This window comes from Carassius gibelio, chromosome B3 (genome assembly GCF_023724105.1).
Source record: "Carassius gibelio isolate Cgi1373 ecotype wild population from Czech Republic chromosome B3, carGib1.2-hapl.c, whole genome shotgun sequence".
Taxonomy (NCBI): Eukaryota; Metazoa; Chordata; class Actinopteri; order Cypriniformes; family Cyprinidae; genus Carassius; species Carassius gibelio.
The window spans coordinates 51,506,120-51,530,331 of record NC_068398.1 but is presented as its reverse complement, the minus strand read 5'-3'; the positions used below and the strand labels follow the sequence as shown (position 1 = coordinate 51,530,331).

At 45.8% G+C, this 24,212-nt stretch overlaps 1 protein-coding gene across 1 annotated transcript; it reads left to right on the top strand.

The window, feature by feature from the left end:
- The first annotated feature begins 21,181 nt into the window (after positions 1-21,181).
- Positions 21,182-22,386, top strand: LOC127951919 (uncharacterized). The gene is made up of 2 exons (XM_052550068.1): positions 21,182-21,921; positions 22,000-22,386. The coding sequence occupies exons 1-2, from the start codon at positions 21,505-21,507 to the stop codon at positions 22,384-22,386; spliced, it is 804 nt and encodes a 267-aa protein (XP_052406028.1). The 5' UTR covers positions 21,182-21,504.
- The last annotated feature ends 1,826 nt before the right edge of the window (positions 22,387-24,212 follow it).

Here is a 24,212-nt window from a genome sequence, read left to right as displayed (position 1 = left end):
CGTGAGTATCAAGGGGGGTACATATCCAGCCTTGGTGGATTCGGGATGTAACCAAACCTCAATCCATCAAAGCCTGATTCAACCGGGGGCATTGGATACAAGCCGCGTGGTTAAGGTGCGTTGTGTACACGGGGATGTGGTGGAGTATCCGGTTGTCCCAATTAGCATTCATTTCCGGGGACAAAAGCATAGTGTAGAGGTGGCGGTTAGTCCCCACCTCCGGCATCCGGTAATTTTGGGAACGAATTGGCCCGCGTTTACGGTTTTATTGGGGTCGTTATGTGCAGATGCCTCTTGGGGAAATAAGGCACGGAAGGAGGCTGTGCGGGTACAGGTGGGAGAAACTGAGCCAGGGTCGCTGTGGTCTGCTTCAGGGGAACCGAACGAAATCGGGAGACTAATTCTCTCGGAGCATGATGACTTTCCTCTGGAGCAGTCTCAGGATGAGACACTAAAACATGCGTTTCAACAGGTCCGCGCCATCGATGGCCAGTCTCTCCAACCTGCCCTCCCGCTCTCCTATCCGTATTTTGCCATTTTAAAAGACCGGTTGTATAGAGTGACCCAAGACGCTCGGACAAAATTGAATACAACCCAATTGTTAATTCCAAAGGGCCGCCGGGAAATGCTTTTCCAGGCGGCTCATTCTAATCCTATGGCGGGCCATTTGGGACAGGCCGCAACACTAAATCGCCTCATGGCCCGTTTCTTTTGGCCGGGCATTCATGACAACGTGCGCAGGTGGTGCGCGTCTTGTCCGGAATGTCAATTGGTAAACCCACCGGCCGCCCCAAAAGCGCCTTTGCGCCCTCTTCCCTTAATGCAGGTCCCCTTCGAGAGAATTGGTATGGACCTCATCGGGCCATTAGAGCGATCGGCACGAGGACATCGCTTTGCATTAGTCATAGTTGATTATGCAACACGATATCCTGAACCGGTGGCCCTCCGCAACATTTCCGCTAAAAGTGTTGCGGATGCCCTGTTTCGTCTTATCTCCCGGGTGGGGGTTCCAAAAGAAATCCTCAGCAATCAGGGCACAGCGTTTATGTCACGTACGCTACGCGAACTGTACGGATTGTTGGGCATTAAATCGATTCGAACTAGCGTCAATCACCCACAAACCGATGGCCTGGTCGAACGATTTAATCGCACACTTAAATCCATGATCCGTAAGTTCGTTCACGAAGACGCCAAAAATTGGGATACGTGGCTAGAGCCCTTGTTATTTGCTGTGCGAGAGGTCCCACAAGCCTCCACGGGGTTTTCCCCCTTCGAGCTTCTCTATGGACGCCAGCCCCGGGGGGTGCTCGACGTACTGAGAGAAACTTGGGAGGAGGGACCGTCTCAGGGCAAAAACTAAATTCAGTATGTGCTGGACTTGAGAACAAAACTCCACACATTGGGGCGGCTATCCATGGAGAATTTGTTACAAGCCCAGGACCGCCAGAGCCAGCTTTATAACAGGGGAACTAGGCACCAGGAGAGAAAGTACTTGTATTACTCCCAACGTCGAGCTCCAAATTAATGGCTAAGTGGCAGGGACCGTTTGAGGTCGCACGACAGGTCGGAGATCTCGATTATGAGGTAATACGGTCCGATAGGAACGGGTCCCGTCAGATATACCACCTCAACCTCCTTAAAAAATGGAATGAGGCGGAATCAGTGATGTTGGCAACGGTGATTGGCGGAGAGGATGATCTCGGCCCAGAGGCGAATATCAAACCCCAATCCCTCGCCCTGGCTCCAGGTGGAGATCACCTCTCGCCGTCCCAACTCACTGATGTAACGAAATTGCAGGCAGAGTTTACCGACGTCTTCTCGCCCCTACCGGGCCGTACTAACCTAATTCAGCACCATATCGAGACCAAGCCGGGCTTGGTAGTTCGCAGCCGGCCGTATCGTTTACCTGAGCACAAGAAACAAGTAGTTCAGGCTGAATTGGGCGCTATGCTTGACATGGGGGTAATAGAAGAATCTAATAGTAACTGGGCGAGCCCGATAGTTTTAGTTCCGAAAACGGACGGCTCAGTCCGATTCTGTGTAGATTACCGCAAGGTGAATGCTGTGTCGAAATTCGACGCGTATCCAATGCCGCGGGTTGACGAGTTGCTAGATCGGCTAGGCACTGCTCGTTTTTATTCGACATTGGACTTAACAAAGGGCTATTGGCAGATCCCCTTGTCTCCATTGTCCAGAGAAAAGACAGCTTTCACAACGCCGTTCGGATTACACCAATTTGTTACCCTTCCGTTTGGCTTGTTCGGGGCCCCAGCTACCTTCCAGCGCCTCATGGATCGGATTCTACGGCCCCATGCTGCATATGCTGCTGCCTACCTAGATGATATTATTATATTTAGTAATGACTGGCAGCGGCATATGCAGCATCTGAGGGCTGTCCTGAGGTCGCTGAGGGGAGCGGGGCTCACGGCCAACCCAAAGAAGTGTGCGATTGGGCGTGTGGAATTAAGGTATCTGGGCTTCCACTTGGGGCATGGGCAGGTGCGTCCCCAAATTGATAAGACTGCCGCTATTGCGACCTGCCCACGACCCAAGACCAAAAAGGAGGTAAGACAGTTCTTGGGGCTGGCGGGATATTATAGACGGTTTATTCCTAATTATTCGAACCTCACCAGCCCTTTGACTGACCTTACTAAAAAGGAGGTACCAGATACGGTCCAGTGGACGGAGCCGTGTCAGCAGGCCTTTACTCAGGTCAAGGCTGCTCTGTGTTGCGGGCCGCTGTTACACTCTCCTGATTTTTCTCTCCCTTTTCTGTTGCAGACAGACGCATCGGACAGGGGGCTGGGGGCAGTCCTGTCCCAGGAGATAGAGGGGGAGGAACGGCCGTGGCTGTACATTAGCCGGAAGCTCTCGAAGAGAGAGGCTAAGTACAGCACCATCGAGAAAGAGTGCCTTGCCATCAGATGGGCCGTCCTCACCCTCCGCTATTATCTCCTGGGACGGGAGTTCACCCTCTGTTCGGACCACGCTCCGCTGCAGTAGCTCCACCGCATGAAGGATACCAGCGCGCGGATCACTCGTTGGTATCTAGCTCTTCAGCCTTTTAAGTTCAAGGTGATCCACAGGCCGGGTGTTCAGATGGCGGTGGCCGACTTCCTCTCCAGAAATGGGGGGGCTGCAGGCCGGATGGCTCCCCGGCCTGAGTCGGGCGGTGGGGGTATGTGGCAGGGGGGGCGTGGTTTAGCGAAGTCTGCAGCGGGAGAGAGAATCAGGAGACGAGCGGTAAGTGAGTGGTTTGGGCAAAAATTATCATCACCTGTTTCTCGTTCTAGTAATTGGTGTGGAGAGAGTATAAAACGCCAGGAGAAACGGATGCAAGCGAGAGAGAGACGGACTGCTGACCCGAACCGGAGACGGAAAACCGGAAGGAGTAAACCGGAAGTTTGACAGAGCGTGTCAGAATAAGAGTCACCGTTTGGGTGTTTGTGATTTTCTTTATTTTTGGTTAAATAAATACGTCAGCAGTCCAGCCGACCCCTTTGTCCTCTTCCTTGCCACACGAACTTACTACAACCTCCAATCAGCTCTCACTAAGCCCAACGTCGTAGACAATGTAATTAAAAAAAGTATGTGTAACAATCCAACCCCCCCCCCACCACCACCAATGCGTTGTCCTGTTCCTGTGGACCCTGACAGACCTGCGAAAGCTGGCAATATCTGGGAAAGTCGATCAGCATTGTCCGTCCCCGCTCAGTGATGCACGGTGAAGTTAAAGTCCTGGAGTGCGAGGAACCACCGAGTCACCCTGGCATTTGTCTTCTTCGCTCAGGCCATCCATTGCAGGGGAGCGAGATCGGTTATGAGGGTGAAGTGGCGGCCGAGGAGGTTATACCTGAGCTCCAGGACTGCCCATTTGACGTCCAATGCTTCCCTCTCTACCGTGGCGTACCGTTGCTCTGCGGGAGTCAGCTTTCAGCTTATGTAGATCACCGGGTGTTCCTCACCATTATGGCCCTGAGATAGAACGGCTCCCAACCCGATGTCGGATGCGTCTGTGGGGTTTTAGACCCCACATTGAGATGAGTTCAATTTATAATAATAATTTTACTTTAAGAAAATAGTTTACAATTTCATCAGCAGAAGTCAGCTTCAATACTCTCGACGGAGTTCGTAGGCCGCCCCCAATACAACTCAAAATCAACCACAGTTACACCCTGACAGAGAATACTAATTGCGTCAATACATAAGTCAACAAAATTCTGATTGGTTCCAAAACCTAGATAAACTCTCCAAAGACGTATATCTGATACGCTGGACACTGACAGTTGATTGTTTGTCCTGGGACTGTCTGAGCTGCTCCCTGTACAGACAGATACTAACACACATACACAGAGAACTTATCTAAAATTCAAGGCTTTCTAGCACTGGTGAGTGTTTTATCATTACTGTAGAGGTGGAACCTCTGGATTGTTCTGATAGACCTTGGAAAACTGGTGACTCCGGTTAGAGAGTAAAGGGCTCAGAGAGTAACATCCAAGAAAGCTTTAATGAGTTGGGTTTTACAATCCACATTGGTGAGCATTAAGGTATACAATACAGGCAAAAGGCATTGGAGTCTGTATCTGCATGTATGTGTGGTCTGAAATAAAGAAATTGTGGAAATTAGTTATAAAGAATATTACAGTCTTTCCATTAACTTACTTAAAATGCTAAACACTTCCATTCTGAACAGATGCAGATAAACAATCATCAATGGTCTTAAATTTACTGACAAATTCACAACCATGATAGCACAGCATAGCAAAACGATCTCAAAATAGCTAACAGATCAAGATTTATATGTCAAATAACAACAACACATTGCAGCATGTGTCTGTGATATTAGCATGTTAGCTTCCCAACACAGATCAACAAATAACCAAATATTGTGCAAATATACGCTTACAAGATTAGTGTATCATCAACACAATAACAGCAACATTATTAACATTCATGTTTCCGCTAGAGAATGCAACATAAACTTACTTTTCCGCATGAACGCACACAACTTTAAAGTTCGGTTGCTCACCGTGACCCAGCACTTGTAGTGTATGTGCTCAGTGTCTTAAAGGGAAGGTATCAGTGTATAGGTATCAGTAAAATGGAACATATGCACCCTCTAGTGGTAAAAGATGTAACTGAAACTAAAGGAAAAGACTCTTCTACATTGCCGCCCCCAAATTTAGTATTTAATTTGTAATTAGTTAGGAAAGTCTCCGTGTTAGTTACTGTTTCCTTCCTCATCCTCCCACGATGGCAACTTAACTAACCGGGCAACAGGCCGTAGATAAGTGCGCCCTTTCACTTGCACTTCTGCAGTACGTATGCGATTATCTACTCCTGCAAATGTTTTAGCCACTCTGCCAATAGGCCACAAAGCTCGGGGCAACTGTGGATCAACTATCATAACGATCTGTCCAGTACTCAGATTGGCAGTGTCCTTTTGCCATTTCTGGCGGGGCTGAAGGCTTGGTAAGTAATGCCGGATAAAGTTTACCCAGAAGTGATCAGCTAGAATTTGGCTGTGTCGCCATCGTCTTTTCCCTATCAAATCACTAGAGGAGTGGATTGCTTGTGGGAGTGAGGCATCTTAACGACCCATCAGTAACAGATTCGGTGTAACAGGGTCTGGGTCGGCAACATCTGATGAAACGTAGCCGATTGGCTTAGAGTTGAGAATTCCCTCAACCTCTACCAGCACTGTACGCAAGAGTGCTTCAGTCACTGTTTGATTGCCCAAGACTACCTGAAGAGCACTTTTCACTGACCGTATCTCTCGCTCCCAGGTTCCTCCAAAGTGTGGAGCCTGTGGGGGATTAAACTGGAAAGCAATTTCCTGGCTGGCTAGATGCTCCTTAAGTGGACCTTGTAACGATGTGAAGGCTTCCTGGAGTTCAGTGGCTCCTCCTCTGAAATTTGTGCCTCTATCAGCCAGTATCTCATATGGCTTACCACGACGTGATACAAATCTTCTTAATGCCATCAGGAAGGCATCCGTGTCCATGTTCTCCATAAGATCAAGATGTATGCAACTTGTTGTCATACATCTGAATATGATACCCCAGCGCTTCTCTGTGCGTCTGCCTATCTTAATAGTGAAAGGGCCAAAACAGTCTATACCAGTAGACCAGAACGGTGGTTTGTACAGTCTTAACCGTGCAGGGGGCAAGTCTGCCATTTTTGGAATTACAGGACTTGCTCTCCATTTTTGACAAGTCTCACAATTGTACTGGTGTCTCTTGATGGATTCTCTGCCACGCAGGATCCAGTACTTGCGTCTGATCTCACCTAAGACTCGTTCTGGACCTGGATGCAGAAGCTGGTTGTCATATTCTTTGATTAAGAGCATTGTAATCTGATGTTTAGGCTCTAATATTATGGGATGTATTGTGTCTGGATCTAGGCCCTCAGCTCGGCGGAGTCGTCCCCCGACTCTAATTAAGCCAAGTGTCTGATCATACTCGGCGGAAAGTGAAGCAAGATGACTCTGGGCCGATATGGATTTACCTTTAGTCAGCTGCTATGGTATCTGCTGCAGTCATGATAGCAGCCGCCCCGTGAAGGGACTGGTGAGTAGCCTTCAACAATTCCTTCCAACTCTTAATATTGGAGATCTCAGACTGAGACTTGACGAGACATGCATTTCCACAGAATAATAGTTTTTTCAGCTCATCATGGTCGTCAGGAGCTGCGAATTCAGGCAGTGATGGCCAAGAGCTAGGATGTTGATGGAGGAACTGTGGACCTTGACTCCAGCGCTGAGATTTGCTTAACTCTAACAAAGTCTTCCCCCTAGTCAGGTCATCCGCTGGGTTATCGGTGGTGTTTACATATCGCCAATTTGACTCCAAAGTCATGTCCTGGATTTCAGCGATGCGTGTCCCTACGAAGACTTTGTAGCGACAGGATTCTGATCTCAGCCAGCTTAAGACTGTCGTTGAATCAGTCCATAGGATAATATCGCTTGCAGGAATCGACAGCTCTTTACTGAGCAACTTTGCCAGCTGCGCTCCTGTGAGAGCTGCACAAAGCTCCAAACGGGGCATTGATATCTGTTTGCGGGGAGCCACTCTGGACCTTGCCATCACAAATGCTACATGGATCTGATTTTGCTTATCTTGAGTGTGAAGGTAAGCGACCGATCCGTATGCCCGTTCAGAGGCATCACAGAAAAAATGGATGGTCTTCTGTGTGCCCACTGTATCAGCGCATGGTGGTATGTATGCTCATGGTATCTCAACAGTGTGCAAGTTGGCCAGTTCAGCTTCCCAGGCTTGCCACTGTACTAATAGACTTTCTGGGTGGATGAGGTCATCCCAACCAATCTTGAGCTTCCAGAGATCTTGAACCAGTATTTTTGCTTTGGTTGTAAAGGGTATAAGATACCCAAGTGGGTCATACTGTGTGGCCAGTACTTTATACACATTTCGTAATGTGGGTTCAGAGTAGTCAACAGGACGATGTTGATATCCAAGGTGGTCAGTGAGACAATTCCAACGAAGACCTAAAGCTGGCTCTTGTGGGTCTAAACTATGCTCAGAAAGCCACAATTCCGTACTGGCTGCTCTGGCTTCAACTGGAAGGTGCTGTACTACAGCAGGTACATTACTGGCCCACTGGCGGATTTCAAACCCACCAGAAGACAAATGCTCACGCATCCTGTCGATAAGGTCACGGGCCTTCTCTGGGGAATCAAGACTCTGCAAACAGTTATCAACATAGAATGCCTGTTCTACAGACCTTTGCACATCTTCATAGCCTTCACTATTGTCTTTCACATGTCTTTGTAGTGCATATGTGGCACAACAAGGACTGCAGGTAGTCCCAAATGGGAGAACCTGCCATTCAAAGACACTTGGCTCTTCATCCCTCTTCATGTCCCTCCAGAGGAAACGTAATAGTGAGCGATCCTCTGGCAAAAGTCTGATCTGGTGGAACATTGCTTTGATGTCTCCACTGATGGCCACTATGTGCTCACGGAACCGGAGTAAAACACCAAGAAGGGAAGGACCCAGGATGGGACCAGGGATAAGTTGATCATTCAGCGCTTGTCCATTGTACCGATATGAGCAATTGAAAACAAGCCTTGCTTTGTTATTGTGGTGGACTAAGTGATGAGGGAGGTACCATGTCTCAGCAGAGGAATCTACAATCTCAGGTGTCAATCTCTTTACATAGCCTGCAGTTTCCAGCTTCTGAATCTCTTGACAATAGGTCATGGCTTGTTCTGTGTCATTTACGATTTTTCGCTCTGTACTTCGAAGCAGTGAAAGGCAAGCGGATTTAGGTGCTTTCAGACAAGGACTGTCCTTGCGTCTAAGGAGTGGTGTAGCATATCTCATTATGCCATTTATATTCAACCTAACAGTGCGCTTCTCAAGCAATTCAAGTGCTTGCTGATCAAACTTGGATCGGGTAGCTGCTTTCTCACTGATATAAGGCAAAGTGTCAATTTGCCACAGTTTCTCCACATGCGCTTGAAGATCAAAGTTGGTGGGTCCAACTGCAGTAAAAAAACACTGCTGCTCATCCAAAGGAAGATGAATCACACTGGCAGGACCTTGGAGTGTCCAACCAAGGGAAGTGCATATTGCCACCGGTCCCCCCGAAGGGCCAACTCGAACAGGCTGAGTAGGGATAAGCAAATGTGGAAAGTCAGAGCCAATGAGTAGCACAGGCCGCACTTTGTCAATTGCTGGGATTGGCAGTCCCTGTAGGTGCCTGTACTTCTTCACCAGTACTCTCACTGGGTAACTATGCTCGGAAAGACCCAGGTCATCAGCAGTGAATGCATGATTAATCTTGTATCTATGTTTCGGGTTGTCAGCTGGGGAAATTTCGAAAGACACAGATGCCCCTTTCAGGTGAACAACCTCATGCCGTACGGTTTTTAGAGAAAGTGTTTCTGGTTCTTTCTGTATCTGGACATAATGTACAGCAGTAGAAAGGAGGATAGTCCGCTCAGAACCATCGTCCAGCAAAGCATATGCCTCAAGTGAGTGTTCGGCATTATGCAAAAGTACTTTGACCACCTTTAACATGACCTGTTGAGGACGGTTAGGACGGTCAAGATAAATGGTGTTTGGAGAGGCACTAACCATAAGGATCTTGTTGGGTTCTTCTATGTTCACATCATGTAGCACTGTAAGATGCTGCTTTTGACATATTTTACAGGGTTTCTTGAGGGTACAAGCCTCAGGTTTGTGATTACGTCCACAGCGGTAACAGCTTTTGCCTTTAAGCCACTCTGCGATCTGGGTAGTTGTCAGTGACTTGAATTTTGAACACAAACTGAGATAGTGCTCTCGTGTGTCACAGTACGGACAATAAGGTTTAAACTTGTCTCTCGGCTTTGGTGGGAAGGTACAGTGAGACGGAGAGGTAAGGGGTGTTTTATCTGGACTACTACTGGTGTTGTAGTATACAGATGATGACTGACTCTGACTTCTCTTCCCTTTCCTGTGAGGATTCATCTGCTCTTGAAACATGTCAACAGCTCGGCTGGAGATGCGCTTTGCCTGTGATTTTAGCTGGAGCCATGCTGATAGGTCCAGAAGAGTGTATGTTTTGTCTGTTCCAGTTATAAGTATACCACGACTTAGACAATGTTCAACAAACCCATCACGGTAACTGGCAGGCAGTTTGGCTAAAAGTCTGTCTATGTGTGAGCCACATTTCAGTTCATAACCATTCTCACCTTCCAAAGAACGAAGCATGCCCACAAGACCATGTACTGAGAGCGCAAAGTCATCAAATGCCTCAGCATCTCCTACTCTGACTGGTGGAGAGTTCAATATAGCTCCAAGTTCACTCTGTACAAGCTGACGGGGTTGCCCATATTTGTCTTGGAGGGCTTGCAATGCCCTAGTGTAAGGGGTGGGGTCATGCATGTAGGCTTGTGCTAATTTGTAGGCACTTGGTAGCTTTAGTCTGTCTAGCAGCACTTGATATTTGAACTGCTCTGTAAGATGAGCATGGCCACCCAGGAGACTATCTAGTGCCATTTTGAGTAGGGCAAAGTCAGACTCCTTACCACGATCAAATTTAGGCAGAGCTGGTTTGGGTATACCATATGAGCTGGCAATCAACATGTCCATCATATTTACCGGGGTTTGTGGCTGTGAATGTGGCTGTACACACGGGACAGTGGGCGCTAATAATGGCTGTGGGCTAAACTGTAGTTGCCTAACAGGCTGTTGAAACTGACCTGTTGGAGGATGAGGTTGAGTGTCTGCTGGAACTAAAAAGGTAGGTTGTTGGGCATAACTGGTCCGTGCTGAATCTTGAGACATATTTGGTTTAGCTGAAAATGTAAGGTTGGCACCTGACTGACCTAGACTATAAGTTTGTCTCTCAAAAGACAAGGATGGCTGCACCGTTGTAGGAGGGTAAACATCTGCAGTCTGCAATTTTACCACTTGGGGTAACACGTTTGGCAATGCTACAGGATAGATAGGAGAAGGAACAACTGTTAAGGGTTCTGCATGTAATGATTTGGATGTACAGAGAGATGTGATGTGCTCAGGAACAGAATGTGAAGTTGTGTACTTAGTAGTTACAGGATCACTCTGATGTATGTGAGGTGTAGAGTGCTGTGTATTATCAGATAACTGATGTGGTGTGTGGTGAGCAACCTCTACCTTCTGTGAACAAAGTTTATCAGTCTGTACCTGCCCTGAGTCAAGTTCACGTCTGGTTTGTGGAACCGTTGCTGCATTTTCAGGCTCTGATTCTTGAAGAAGTGATGCAATGAGACGTGCTTCCTCCAGCTCCATCTCCTTCTGCTTAATGCGGCGCTGCCTTTCGAGCTGTTTGGTGATCAGTTCTTTGGTCTTATGTGCTGCACGAGCCTCTTCATCTAAGTGGCGACTTCTCCTTTGCTGCTCTCTGAGTAAATCTTCTTTCTCAAATAGTGCTAGGCGTGCTTGTTGATCCAGAAACTCGCACTGCTCTTCAGCTTTGCTCTCCTCCACCATCTGTCTCTGCATCTCCGCAAGCTCCATACTCTTCAGTTTCTCCTCTACAATAGCTGCCTGTATCTCTGTCAGTTGTGAAGCTGTGGTCCGGCTGGATCTGACACTTCTGCTGGACTTTGTTCTGGATTGGCTGTGACGTGAACTCGCAGATGAAGGTGCTGAAGGTGTTCTGCAAGGCACAGGCTCTTCGTCTGATCGTGCAGTGGGAATGGTAGCCACTGGCGTCATACTACTTGCATCTGCACTGGAATCTGGAATGTGGCTTGGTTCATACCCAACATCATAATCACTTAAGTAGGCTGGTGGATGTCTCTCCCGCTTAGTACGAGGCCGCACAACTGGGCTGCTTATCTCATTCTCTGACTGCATGTTGTCTTCAAGGTTACTACCATCCGGCTCGAAGGACCATTTGTAGAGGTGGAACCTCTGGATTGTTCTGATAGACCTTGGAAAACTGGTGACTCCGGTTAGAGAGTAAAGGGCTCAGAGAGTAACATCCAAGAAAGCTTTAATGAGTTGGGTTTTACAATCCACATTGGTGAGCATTAAGGTATACAATACAGGCAAAAGGCATTGGAGTCTGTATCTGCATGTATGTGTGGTCTGAAATAAAGAAATTGTGGAAATTAGTTATAAAGAATATTACAGTCTTTCCATTAACTTACTTAAAATGCTAAACACTTCCATTCTGAACAGATGCAGATAAAAAATCATCAATGGTCTTAAATTTACTGACAAATTCACAACCATGATAGCACAGCATAGCAAAACGATCTCAAAATAGCTAACAGATCAAGATTTATATGTAAAATAACAACAACACATTGCAGCATGTGTCTGTGATATTAGCATGTTAGCTTCCCAACACAGATCAACAAATAACCAAATATTGTGCAAATATACGCTTACAAGATTAGTGTATCATCAACACAATAACAGCAACATTATTAACATTCATGTTTCCGCTAGAGAATGCAACATAAACTTACTTTTCCGCATGAACGCACACAACTTTAAAGTTCGGTTGCTCACCATGACCCAGCACTTGTAGTGTATGTGCTCAGTGTCTTAAAGGGAAGGTATCAGTGTATAGGTATCAGTAAAATGGAACATATGCACCCTCTAGTGGTAAAAGATGTAACTGAAACTAAAGGAAAAGACTTTTCTACAATTACGGTTGGATACACACACATAACATGTGGACATTAATCTTGAGGAAAAGAAATACAGGGTAGAACAGGATTCTTTAATATCTCATAAGCACACATAAGGTTACACATTTCACTCTTGCCATAACTTGATTAATAGTCAAACAAGAAATCATGTAATAATATATTTAATATCAGTATGAAGGATATGGCAACTCGGCATCCACTCCTTCACGTCCATCTGCAGCAGACATCGAGGTAGGCAGCCACATATGCTTGGTGCAGCTGCAGAGGACATCCATCAGTCGCTGGAAGGTGGCCGGGGCCCTGTGATAGAGCTGGTCTCTTTCCAGCTTTCCAGGTGGCCAGGAATTTGCAGGAATTTTGCATCGACCTAGGTGATGTCCCTTGGCAGGTTGGGATGGCCTGACAGACACGCCTGACTGCGGTCCCCAGGCCCGGCCAGTGGAACCGGTCGTGGAGACGCTGTATCGTGTTCTGAGCCCCCAGGTGGCCTGTCATAGGGTGTGCATGGGCTATTTATATCACTGCTTCCGTCTTGCTGCGCGGGACGACTAGCAGGGTTTTTTCCTCCTCCCTCTACTGTGCGACACAGTAAAGCAGGCCATTTTTCACTACAAAGTGAGGAGTTGGGTGGGGAGCTGGCTGGAGCTCTCTCCCTTCTGCGACCCTCACTTGGGCCCAACAGTATTTTAAGCGGTCGTCCTCATGTTGCTCCATGGAAAAGCCCCCAGCCCCAGTCACCTCCTGGTAGAGAACTTCCCTTCCCCCCGTGGTGTGTTCTCCGTGTGCACGACGCTCCGCTACCTGGTGTACGGTGGGACCCCCGGCCAGTAACCAATGCTGGGCAAGGCGAGAGAGGTTGGCTGCTTGAGCCCGGGCCTGCTGCCGCGGGTCAAAGGTCCACTCATTTTGGGACACGTATCCCATATATATGTGTGTGTGTGTATGTGTGTAATGTTCTCTCATTAACTAAATAAACTTATGGCTGCATGTCAAATTAAGATAAAATAAATAAAATGTGAAAATTGTGTATGTTCAAATAAAGTGCCTTAAGTAAAATTAAATAAATGGAGGAAAAGCTTGAATTTACATCTTGACTCAACAGTCTCAACTAATGTTACAGAAAATAAATCTCAACACATCGTAACAATTGAACACTTTTAAAGGATCACTTTCAGTGAGAGAACTGAGCTCTAGCTTGTCTTGCCAGGATTTTAAACATGGGATGAATGGAGTCAGAGCCATTCTCATACACATTGGAAGTGCTCATCGCTGTCTGTCTGAAAGCCAGAACCAAGGCATCTTAGCACGCCTCTACAGTCGTTTGGTTTTCAACGGCTCTTGATGAGCCTGGAATTATATTTAGTTTTGTTTATGTCATTGTGGAGAAAGCTGCCTCACAGTTGTATGTGGAGCCAAACATGGTCAAGATGTATAGGGCCACTATACTTTCCTCAGACCTGGGAAAGGTGTCTCAGAGACCATTTGGAGCTATAAAGTGGAATGGTCAGTTCTGACAAACTGTTCTTTCAGGGCCACATCTGCTTGGAGATCAACCAATTGCATCTGGAGAGGCCCAGCATTTACCCATTTAAAGTGCTGTGTGACTTCCTTTGAGAAACCCCTAACATCTGTGAAGAGAAATGGGTTCTGAATGAACATGGTGAGCAGCTGTCCAAAGCTAAATCTGTCAAAACAGTTGCTAATGTTTACAATCAGCTTATAAATAAAGTCAACAAAAGAAGATAAATTTCTCTATCCCTGAACCTGTTCCCTCCCTGTAGGTCTTCCTTGAACACTGCAAGCTTCCTTTGAAAGGAGCGGACAGCTGTCATCAGTTCACAAATTGAATTGTCCTTGCTCTGTAGCCTCAAATTCAGTTCATTCAGATGTGAAGTGATATCAACCAAAAAACCCACATCATCCATCTGTTTCTCATTTTCTAAAAAGAGAGAAAACTGTGTTGCCTTCTGAGCTCTGCCAAAAAAGATGCTAGTTCCCTCCTGATGGACCAAAAGCATGCTAATACCCTGCCTTTTCTGAGCCATCTGACATTGTTATGGAGCAAAAGATCATCAGAATTGGCGTCAACTTCTCTGAGAAATTCCCTAAGCATGAAATGCTAGTAGGAAGAGGATGCTCTGAGAAAATTGATCATTTTCATCATTGTATTCATCACCTCAGCATGCTCATCTGACAGGGATGAGCAGAGGAAAGATTGATGAATGATGTAATGGTAAGCTATGAGCTCAGGATTGTCCTTTTTCAGTCTTGCTACAGCTCCTTTCTCTCTCCCTATCATAGCAATCTGTAGTTATTCAAACCACTTTTTTGGCTCTATTCCTCTCTTTGGAAATTTCCTTAATGGCAAGGTAGATGTATTCTCCTCTTGTACTGGTCTGAAGGGGAGTGACACCTAACAGGTCTTCAGAGAATGCTTTCTGGTCTGTGTTGAAAATTCTGACATACACTAACTGAGCATTGTCACACGTTGTGACTCATCCACAGCTAAGCCTACACATGATGCCTTATGCACGGCTTAAACAGAAATGAGTCTGTCCATTCTGGATTAAATGCTTCATTTTCGCTGTCCCCTTTTCTTTTTTTGGAAAGTGCTATTTGTTCCTAATTTTTCTCTCCCTTTCTCTAGCTCACTCACCCTGTTTCTCTCCCTTTCTCCATCTCACTCGCCTGTTTCTCTCCTTTTCTCCGTCTCACTCGCCGATTTCTCTCCCTTTCTCCATCTGACTCGTCTCTCTGTTTTCTACATATATTTCTACCGTCGTTTAATATGTAACTCGGCTCTTATTCTCTCATCTGTCTGCACGGAAGACGACTTACGATGTTTGCCGCCATCTCGAATGCACAGGCTTGATTGGATGAGTGGTATCATGTGGGAGGGCTTAACTTGCATGCAATTGGTCTATTGTTTTCCACTACCTCTACTGTAAAGACTACAAAAGCTGCGCCAGATGAAATATAAGTGCCCTATCAGGTTTTAAATCATATCATAAACTTTCGTTCTGACTGTAAGTCCCGGTCCGTATGGGATGGCTTCTATGTCCGGACCTAGACTGCGGTACGCCTGTTAGTAACCTATGCACTAGAGGATCAAACACAGTCAGGGCCTGAAGCTCCGCTGCACGTCACTAAAACACGCCCTTTACACACCTCTCAGAACAACGTCATGCAACCTCATCATTTCACCAACAAAGAGAAGTTATCTGAAAACTAGAAAGTCACTGGAACATGTGAGATCACACAGGAACATGATAAAAGCGGCCGTTAGTTTGCATGCTTTGTTATATATTCAAATTCAAAAGCATCAATGTAGAAGTGATACATTGATCATATTGATTTAATTTATCAGGAATCAAAACTAATCACACATAAATACACTTATTTCTATTTTATTTATTTATTTTTAACACTTATGAAAATAGCCTGCTTATTCAGTCGAGTCTGTTTCTGTTTATTTGTAGCCACAGTAGCCTATGTCACATTTAGAATAAATTATAATATCTCTATTTTTGTAAAAGCTCCCGAACAAAAAACAATTAAGTTTTTTTGATAGGCAACGTGAGCTAAACTCTCCAGACGAGGCTTGTGACAGTTAATATAAGTTACTAAATAAATACACTATTGTGATAGAGAATAAGAAGCTGACGTCTGATTTCTCCAAGCGGTCATATTTACCATGTTTACTATGGTAACATGTTTAGCATGCATATCTTTTACATCGTTTATAAATATTTCTGCCTTGTTAACATGATTATAATCCACATTGGAAGTTATTTCAAACACTCGCCGCTGACTGAAAGTGAATTTTGAGCTCTAATTATTAAAAAAAGTTTTTAATGCTGGTGTTAAAGCTGTTATCTTTCTGAAATGATCCGCAGTGCAAACTCTCTCTATTTTTATAAAAGCTCCAGAACAAAAATCATTATTATATTTTGATGATATGCAACGTGGAGCTAAACTCACGAAACGAGATGACAGATAAAATGTTACTTAATAAATACACAATTGTGATTACCATGTTAACTATAGTAACGTTAATTTTTAGCGTGCATAGTCTTTTACATCGCTTATAAATATTTCTGCCTTGTTTAGTGATTATAATCCACATCGGATCAAGTTATTTCAAACACTCGCCGCTGATTGAAAGTGAGTTTTGAGCTCTACTTATTTTAAATAAGTGTTTAATGTTGGTGTTAAAGCTGTCATCTTTCTGAAATGATCCGCAGCGCTGAGCTCTCTAGACGCGGAGAAACTCCGCCTTTGTTCATAACCCCTCCTCTAGCCCTAGCTGGCACGATCAAGCCCGGGAAGTGACAGTGGAAACGCGACTGGCCTTGGCACGCACTAGCATGCCCGGTTTAAGCTCGATAGTGGAAACACGGCTATTGATATCCAACTATTCACAGACGCAGCTCCCTCAGTTGGTTTTGGGTGCATGGACACCAGAGTTTCAGGACACACCACAGTCCCCAACACTATTCGAACTTTACCCTCTCATTGTAGCAGCCTTTCTTTGAGGAAAAGAATGGACTGCTAACAGTGCTTTAGTGCATTGTGACAGAAGAGGGAAGGGCGGGCAAGGTCGGGAGTAAGTTCAGCTTCCTGACAGCCTGGCAAATGAAGCTGTTCTTCAGTCTGCTGGTCCTGGCCTGGAGACTCCGCAGTTGCTTCCCTGATGGCAACAGACTGAAGAAGCTGTGAGACAGGTGGGTGGGATCACCTGCAATGCAGAGGGCTTTGCCAGTGAGATGGGTTCTATAAATGTCCTGGAGGGAGAGAGACACCAACAGGGTGGGTGGGGCTTCTCAGTGGCTCTCACTATGCGTTGAAGGGTCTTCCGGCATACCACACAGTGATGCAGCTCATCAGAATGCTCTCAGTGATGCCTCTGTAGAAGGTGCACATGACTCACATACTCTGATGCCATTTCTATCTCTTTTGGATCTCAGCATGCAAACAATTTATCATAATTGCTAAACATGTTCCTGGTTCAAAAAAATCAAATGACGTGGGTTAATATTTGTTAGAAATTCTCACGAAATGTATTCAAACCCTCTGCACAGGCTACCGGCCCATTAATACCGCCCACACACTTGATGCATTGTTTATCTTAGCTTTTTTCAGATTTCTCAGATGTTCAGAACTAACTATCACTTGTAAATTCGACCCAAAAGTCCACCCCAATGTCTCGGACTTGTATGTTCTCAATAGCGAAACAATTTCTGATCTGATTAACCCGCACCTGGATGCCGACGTACTGAATGCTCTTTGTTTGCATGTTAATGTTTACCAATAGATTAAAGGAAATGGGACAGAATCAATCTTGACAAACTATAAAGGGGCGCTCACACTAGCCTTTGAACGTGCAAAATAATTTTGGACGCCGCTGTGAATATGGGCGGGAGCAAGATGTAACGGTTTCCCCTCAGTTATCACAACATGGATTAATCTGTGCTTTTACTGTGTCTATTGCGACGGCGTCGAAAGCATCTTATTATATTGTACTCTTGGTCTCTCTCTCTCTATAAATGTCACGGATACGAACCCCGTGAGTCCCTCCAGTGGCCAGCAGAGGGCACCATCACCCGAATACTGACACTTACATGCATCCAAACACTCACTTACACTGATACTCACTACATTACCCAACAGCCCCGTACCTTGGACTGATCACCGGCCAGGTGTTCCATATCAGAGACTGCCATATAAGCCAGACCTTTGCGTCACCTCATTGCGAAGTCTTGTTTCTGCCACGGCTAACATTTCTGAGCGTTCTACCCTGTCTTGCTATCCCAGTTGCCAAACCCTTGTTGTTTATCGACCCTAGAACCTTTGCTGCCTACCTTTGAACCCAGATTATTATACGGACTGTGATACTTGCTTGTTACCCCGACCCTCTGCTTGGTATTGACTACGATTCTGATATCTCTATTATACTGTGTTTGCTGATCCTGACCCTTCGCATGTACGACTACGAGTGTTCTAATAAAAGCTTGCAAATGGATCCCATGTCGAGTCAGTCATCGTTACAGAAGACTTCGCCCGGACAAGATCCAGCAGCCTATGAACATCTCTGCACCAACCTGGCAGCTCAGGCAAGTCAGATCGCTGCTAATCAGCAACAGTTAAATCGTCTTACCGCCGTCACGGAGGAATTGGTGAAGGCTATTCAGAATCTCCATAGTCCTGTTGTCACGACACCCGCGCCACCAGCGGCCGCCATTGCACATGCGGTTCCCACGCCCTCTCAGATTAACCCACGACTGGCTTTTCCTGAGAAATTCGACGGTGACCCTAACAAATGTAAAGGCTTCTTACTACAATGTTCGCTGTTTGTGGAACAACAACCCATGCTCTATTCCACTGACAACAGTAAGGTTGCCTTTGTTTGCTCGTTGTTAACCGAAAGGGCTCTTGACTGGATTACCGCTGTATGGCGCACGGATGGATCATCCTTCTCCTCCTTCAACGATTTCCTCACACGCTTCCGTGAGGTTTTCGATCATCCCAAGGAGGGAAAGAGTGCTGGCGAACGCTTGCTAGAGCTCTCTCAGGGGAGATCTTCAGCTGCTGAGTATGCTATGAACTTCCGCACATTGGCAGCACAAACAACCTGGGTGAGTGACACCTTAAAAGTTCTGTTTCGAAAGGGTTTAAGTCATGAATTACAAGCTGAACTAGCATGTCGAGATGAGGGGAGAAGTTTGAACGATTTCATCGAGTTGACGATAGCAATTGACAATTTGCAACGTTCACGTAAACCCCGCTCTTATGTCAGTACTGTCATTAGAGCAGCTCAGTCTGTCGAGGACTCTGAACCCATGCAAGTTAATACCTATCATCTCTCATCTGAGGAGAAGAATCGTCGCTTGGCAAATCGTCTATGTCTGTATTGCGGATCCCCAGGTCATCAACGAGCCAACTGTCCTTCACGTCCCTCATCTGTCTCGTCCAAATTGGTGAGTGAATCCTTACACTCTCTCCATCCAGTAAACTGTGTGATTGTACCCCTGAAGCTAACCATTAACAACGTTCAAGTAACCACATTTGCTTTACTGGATTCTGGAGCGGCTGGGAATTTCATGTCAGCTGAGTTTGCAAGAACAAACAAAGTATCGTTAATACCCTGTGCTAACTCTCTGTCTGTAGCTACCATAGATGGTCGTCCCCTGGGAACTGGTATCATCACTCACCTTACACAGAGTCTATCCGTCACAGCCGGTTTACTGCACCAGGAGGTCATTCAGTTCTACGTTCTGCCCACGTCTAATACACCCATAATTCTGGGACTACCATGGCTGAGACTGCACGATCCGCTAGTATCATGGAGGGAGGGTCAGATATTAAAGTGGAGCACTAAATGTCAAACAAAATGTCTATCTACCATTTCTCCTCTTCCAGTGCGCTCGTTGGCAATTAACAAGGAGTCATTCGAGGTTCCCAACCTACCAGCGGAATATCACGACCTCAAGGCAGCATTCAGCAAAACCCAAGCAAACACCTTACCACCTCATCGACCCCATGACTGTGCTGTTGATCTTCTACCAGGTCACAATCCACCCAAGGGTCGTGTGTTCCCACTGTCACTCCCAGAATCCGAAGCCATGACTAAATACATCAAGGAGGAGTTGGAGAAAGGCTTCATACGTACTTCCACTTCCCCTGCATCCGCTGGTTTCTTCTTCGTCAAAAAGAAGGACGGCAATTTGAGACCCTGCATTGATTACCGTGGTCTCAACGAGATCACGGTGAAGTACCCTTATCCCCTTCCCCTGGTTCCAGCTGCATTAGAACAACTTCGCACAGCTCAATACTACACCAAGCTTGACTTACGCTGTGCTTACAACCTGATTCGCATCAGAGAGGGTGACGAGTGGAAGACGGCCTTTTCTACAACCAACGGGCACTATGAATACCGGGTTATGCCGTTTGGTCTGGTCAATAGTCCATCCATTTTCCAGGCGTTCATTAATGATGTCTTCAGGGACATGCTGAACAAGTTTGTTGTGGTCTACATTGACGATATTCTCATCTACTCCAATACCCTACAGGATCATATTCAACACGTCAGAACTGTGCTACAGCGCCTCATCGAACATCAACTGTACGCCAAAGCCGAGAAGTGTGAGTTTCACACCACATCCACTACCTTCCTGGGTTATGTCATCAGTCCGGGGGGAGTTGCCATGGACGACAGTAAGGTCTCTGCTGTACTCAAGTAGCCAGAGCCTCAGACCCTCAAGGAGCTACAACGGTTCCTGGGATTCGCCAATTTCTACAGACGCTTTATCAGAAATTTCAGTACAGTCGTCAGTCCTCTCACTTCCATGATCAAAAGAGGTACACATCGTCTCACCTGGGCCGAGGCCTCCCGTCAAGCCTTTAAGGAATTAAAGGAAAGCTTTGTCACCGCTCCTATCCTGCATCACCCTGACCCCTCTCTTCCCTTCTTAGTCGAAGTTGACGCTTCCAATACTGGCATTGGGGCCGCTCTCTCACAGCGACCAGGCCCTCAGGAGAGACTTCATCCCTGTGCTTTCTACTCCCGCAAGCTCAACCCAGCGGAGAGGAATTATGATGTGGGAGATAGAGAACTGTTAGCCATGAAGGCAGCGTTTGAAGAGTGGAGACATTGGCTCGAAGGGGCTATTCATCCTTTCACCGTCTTTACGGATCATAAAAATCTGGAATACCTACGCTCCGCCAAGAGACTCAACCCACGCCAAGCCAGATGGTCCTTGTTCTTCTCCCGGTTCCAGTTCAATGTCACTTATCGCCCAGGTTCCAAGAATACTAAAGCCGATGCTTTGTCACGTATCCATGATGACGACCCCTCCATCTCAGTCCCCGAACGCATATTGCCCTTCCATGTGGTGGTTGCTCCCATCCAGTGGGATATCATGACTCTTATAGAACAACACAATTCACAAGAAGCACCACCACGCCTGTCCACCGGATAAAACCTACGTACCTGCCCCTCACCGTGATCACCGTGATCAGCAAACAGAGACTTCCTGTTTGCTGTTTGCTGTTGACGGCTGTACTGCGTTTGAGCTCCGTCACTATATTCTTTTCATTGACTATTTTTAACTTAAAAATCAATTTTATACATCATTGTTTCCGTTTATATAACGCGTGAATATATCCTCTATTGTATTCTACAACAAAAACAATCAGAGCGCCTCGCTATCACTAGTTTTATTTTGATCTCCCGGGTCCGCTATTAGCTTTTAGCCAGTTAGCATCAGCAAGCGTGTTTGCTGCTAACTGCGCTTACATTGCTAATACTCTATTCTCACACATTACCACTGCTGTACTCACTGTTACTTGCTTTAATGGCGGATGAATGTCTCCACTCTGTGCAGCTCGAGGCCGTGGGGAAGCAGATTCGCGACCTGGAAACGAGGCAGGCCAAGCTGAGAGAGCGGAGAGCCGCGCTGGAATCATCCCGGGCTGACGCTCACAAGTCCGGGGTAAGTATACAGCGTGCTGTTAACAGTCCCACCACGTCTACTCCGTGTGTTTCTCTGTGCAGGCCCGGTGCACCCAGGACGCGATCTTCCCAGATGTCCTTCACTGCGACGCCGGGACACCACGGACCCTGGGTGCATCCACAGCGGAGGACGCGAGCCGGGTCCCGGGCAACTACTTCTCCCCCTCCTGCCTTCGAGCTCTCCATCCAGAACCGCTTCGCTCCCCTCCGCGAGACAGGACGCGACGCTGTGATCATCGGAGACTCCATCGTCCGACACGTAAGTGCTACGTTAGCCGAAGGTAAAGTGCACACTCATTGTTTGCCTGGTGCTCGTGTTCTCGATGTTTCTGCGCAGATACCCGCGATCCTGAAGGACGGCGAGAGCCCCAGAGCGGTCGTGCTTCACGCCGGGGTTAACGACACCACGCTGCGGCAGACGGAGACGCTGAAGAGGGACTTCAGGAGCCTGATCGAGACGGTTCGCAGCACGACGCCCGCGGCGACGATCGTCGTGTCAGGACCACTGCCCACGTATCGACGAGGACACGAAAGGTTCAGTAGACTTTTTGCTTTAAATGAATGGTTGTTGTCATGGTGTAAAGAACAGAAACTGCTATTTGTTAATAACTGGAATCTTTTCTGGGAGCGTCCTAGACTGTTTCGCGCTGATGGATTACACCCCAGCAGAATTGGAGCAGAGCTTCTCTCTGACAACATCTCCAGGACACTTCGCTCCTTGTGACTAGTAAGACAATTCACAGATAACTATTATGATGAGTTTTGTTCCACCCGCTTAAATGATAAAAGTACTTGTGCTGTAAAAACTATTAAGACTGTGTCTGTTCCCCGAATAGTGAGGTCAAAATATAATTTAGGATCTAGAAAAAATCTTATCGTAATTAAACCAGAAAAATGTAAAGTAAATGAACAAAAACAATTTTTAAAGTTTGGGCTCATAAATATTAGATCACTCGCACCAAAAGCAGTTATTGTAAATGAAATGATCACAGATAATAGTTTTGATTTACTCTGCTTGACTGAAACCTGGCTAAAACCAAATGATTATTTTGGTCTAAATGAGTCTACTCCACCAAACTACTGTTATAAGCATGAGCCCCGTCAGACTGGTCGTGGCGGGGGTGTTGCAACAATATATAGTGATATTCTCAATGTTACCCAGAAAACAGGATACAGGTTTAACTCTTTTGAAATACTTCTGCTAAATGTTACTCTGTCAGACATGCAAAAGAAATCTAATGTATCTCTTGCTCTGGCTACTGTGTATAGACCACCAGGGCCGTATACAGAATTCCTGAAAGAATTTGCAGATTTCCTCTCAGACCTTCTAGTTACAGTTGATAAGGCGCTAATCATGGGAGATTTTAATATTCACGTTGATAATGCAAATGATACATTAGGACTTGCGTTTACTGACCTAATAAACTCCTTTGGAGTCAAGCAAAATGTCACCGGGCCCACTCATCGTTTTAATCATACACTAGATTTAATTATATCGCATGGAATCGATCTTACTGCTATAGATATTGTACCTCAAAGTGATGATATTACAGACCATTTCCTTGTATCGTGCATGCTGCGTATAACTGATATTAACTATATGTCTCAGCGTTACCGTCTGGGCAGAACTATTGTTCCAGCCACCAAAGAAAGATTCGCAAATAACCTGCCTGATCTATCTCAACTGCTAATTGTACCCAAAAATACACACGAATTAGACGAAATTACTGACAACATGGGCACTATTTTCTCTAATACATTAGAAGCTGTTGCCCCAATCAAATTGAAAAAAGTTAGAGAAAAACGTACTGTACCATGGTATAACAGTAATACTCACTCTCTCAAGAAATTAACTCGTAGTCTTGAACGCAAATGGAGAAAAACTAACTTAGAAGTTTTTAGAATTGCATGGAAAAACAGTATGTCCAGCTATAGACAGGCTCTAAAAACTGCTAGGGCAGAGCATATACACAAACTCATTGAAAATAACCAAAACAATCCTAGGTTTTTATTTAGCACAGTGGCTAAGTTAACAAATTACCAGATGCCACCTGATTCAAATATTCCACCAACGTTAAATAGTAATGACTTTATGAATTTCTTCACTGATAAAATAGATAACATTAGAAATACAATAGCGAATGTAGATTCTACAGCGTCTAACACTTCAGTTTCATCCATCGCACCCAAAGATAAACTGCAGCGCTTTACAACCATAGGACAGGAAGAGCTAAATAAACTTATCACTGTATCTAAACCAACAACATGTTTATTAGATCCTGTACCCACTAAATTACTGAAAGAGCTGTTACCTGTAGCAGAAGAAACGCTTCTCAATATCATAAACTCGTCGTTAACTTTAGGACACGTCCCAAAACCATTCAAGCTGGCGGTTATCAAGCCTCTTATTAAGAAACCAAAACTAGATCCTAGTGTACTGGCAAATTATAGGCCTATTTCAAATCTTCCATTTATGTCTAAAATTTTAGAGAAAGTTGTGTCTGCTCAATTGAGCACCTTCCTGCATAAAAATGATATGTATGAAGAATT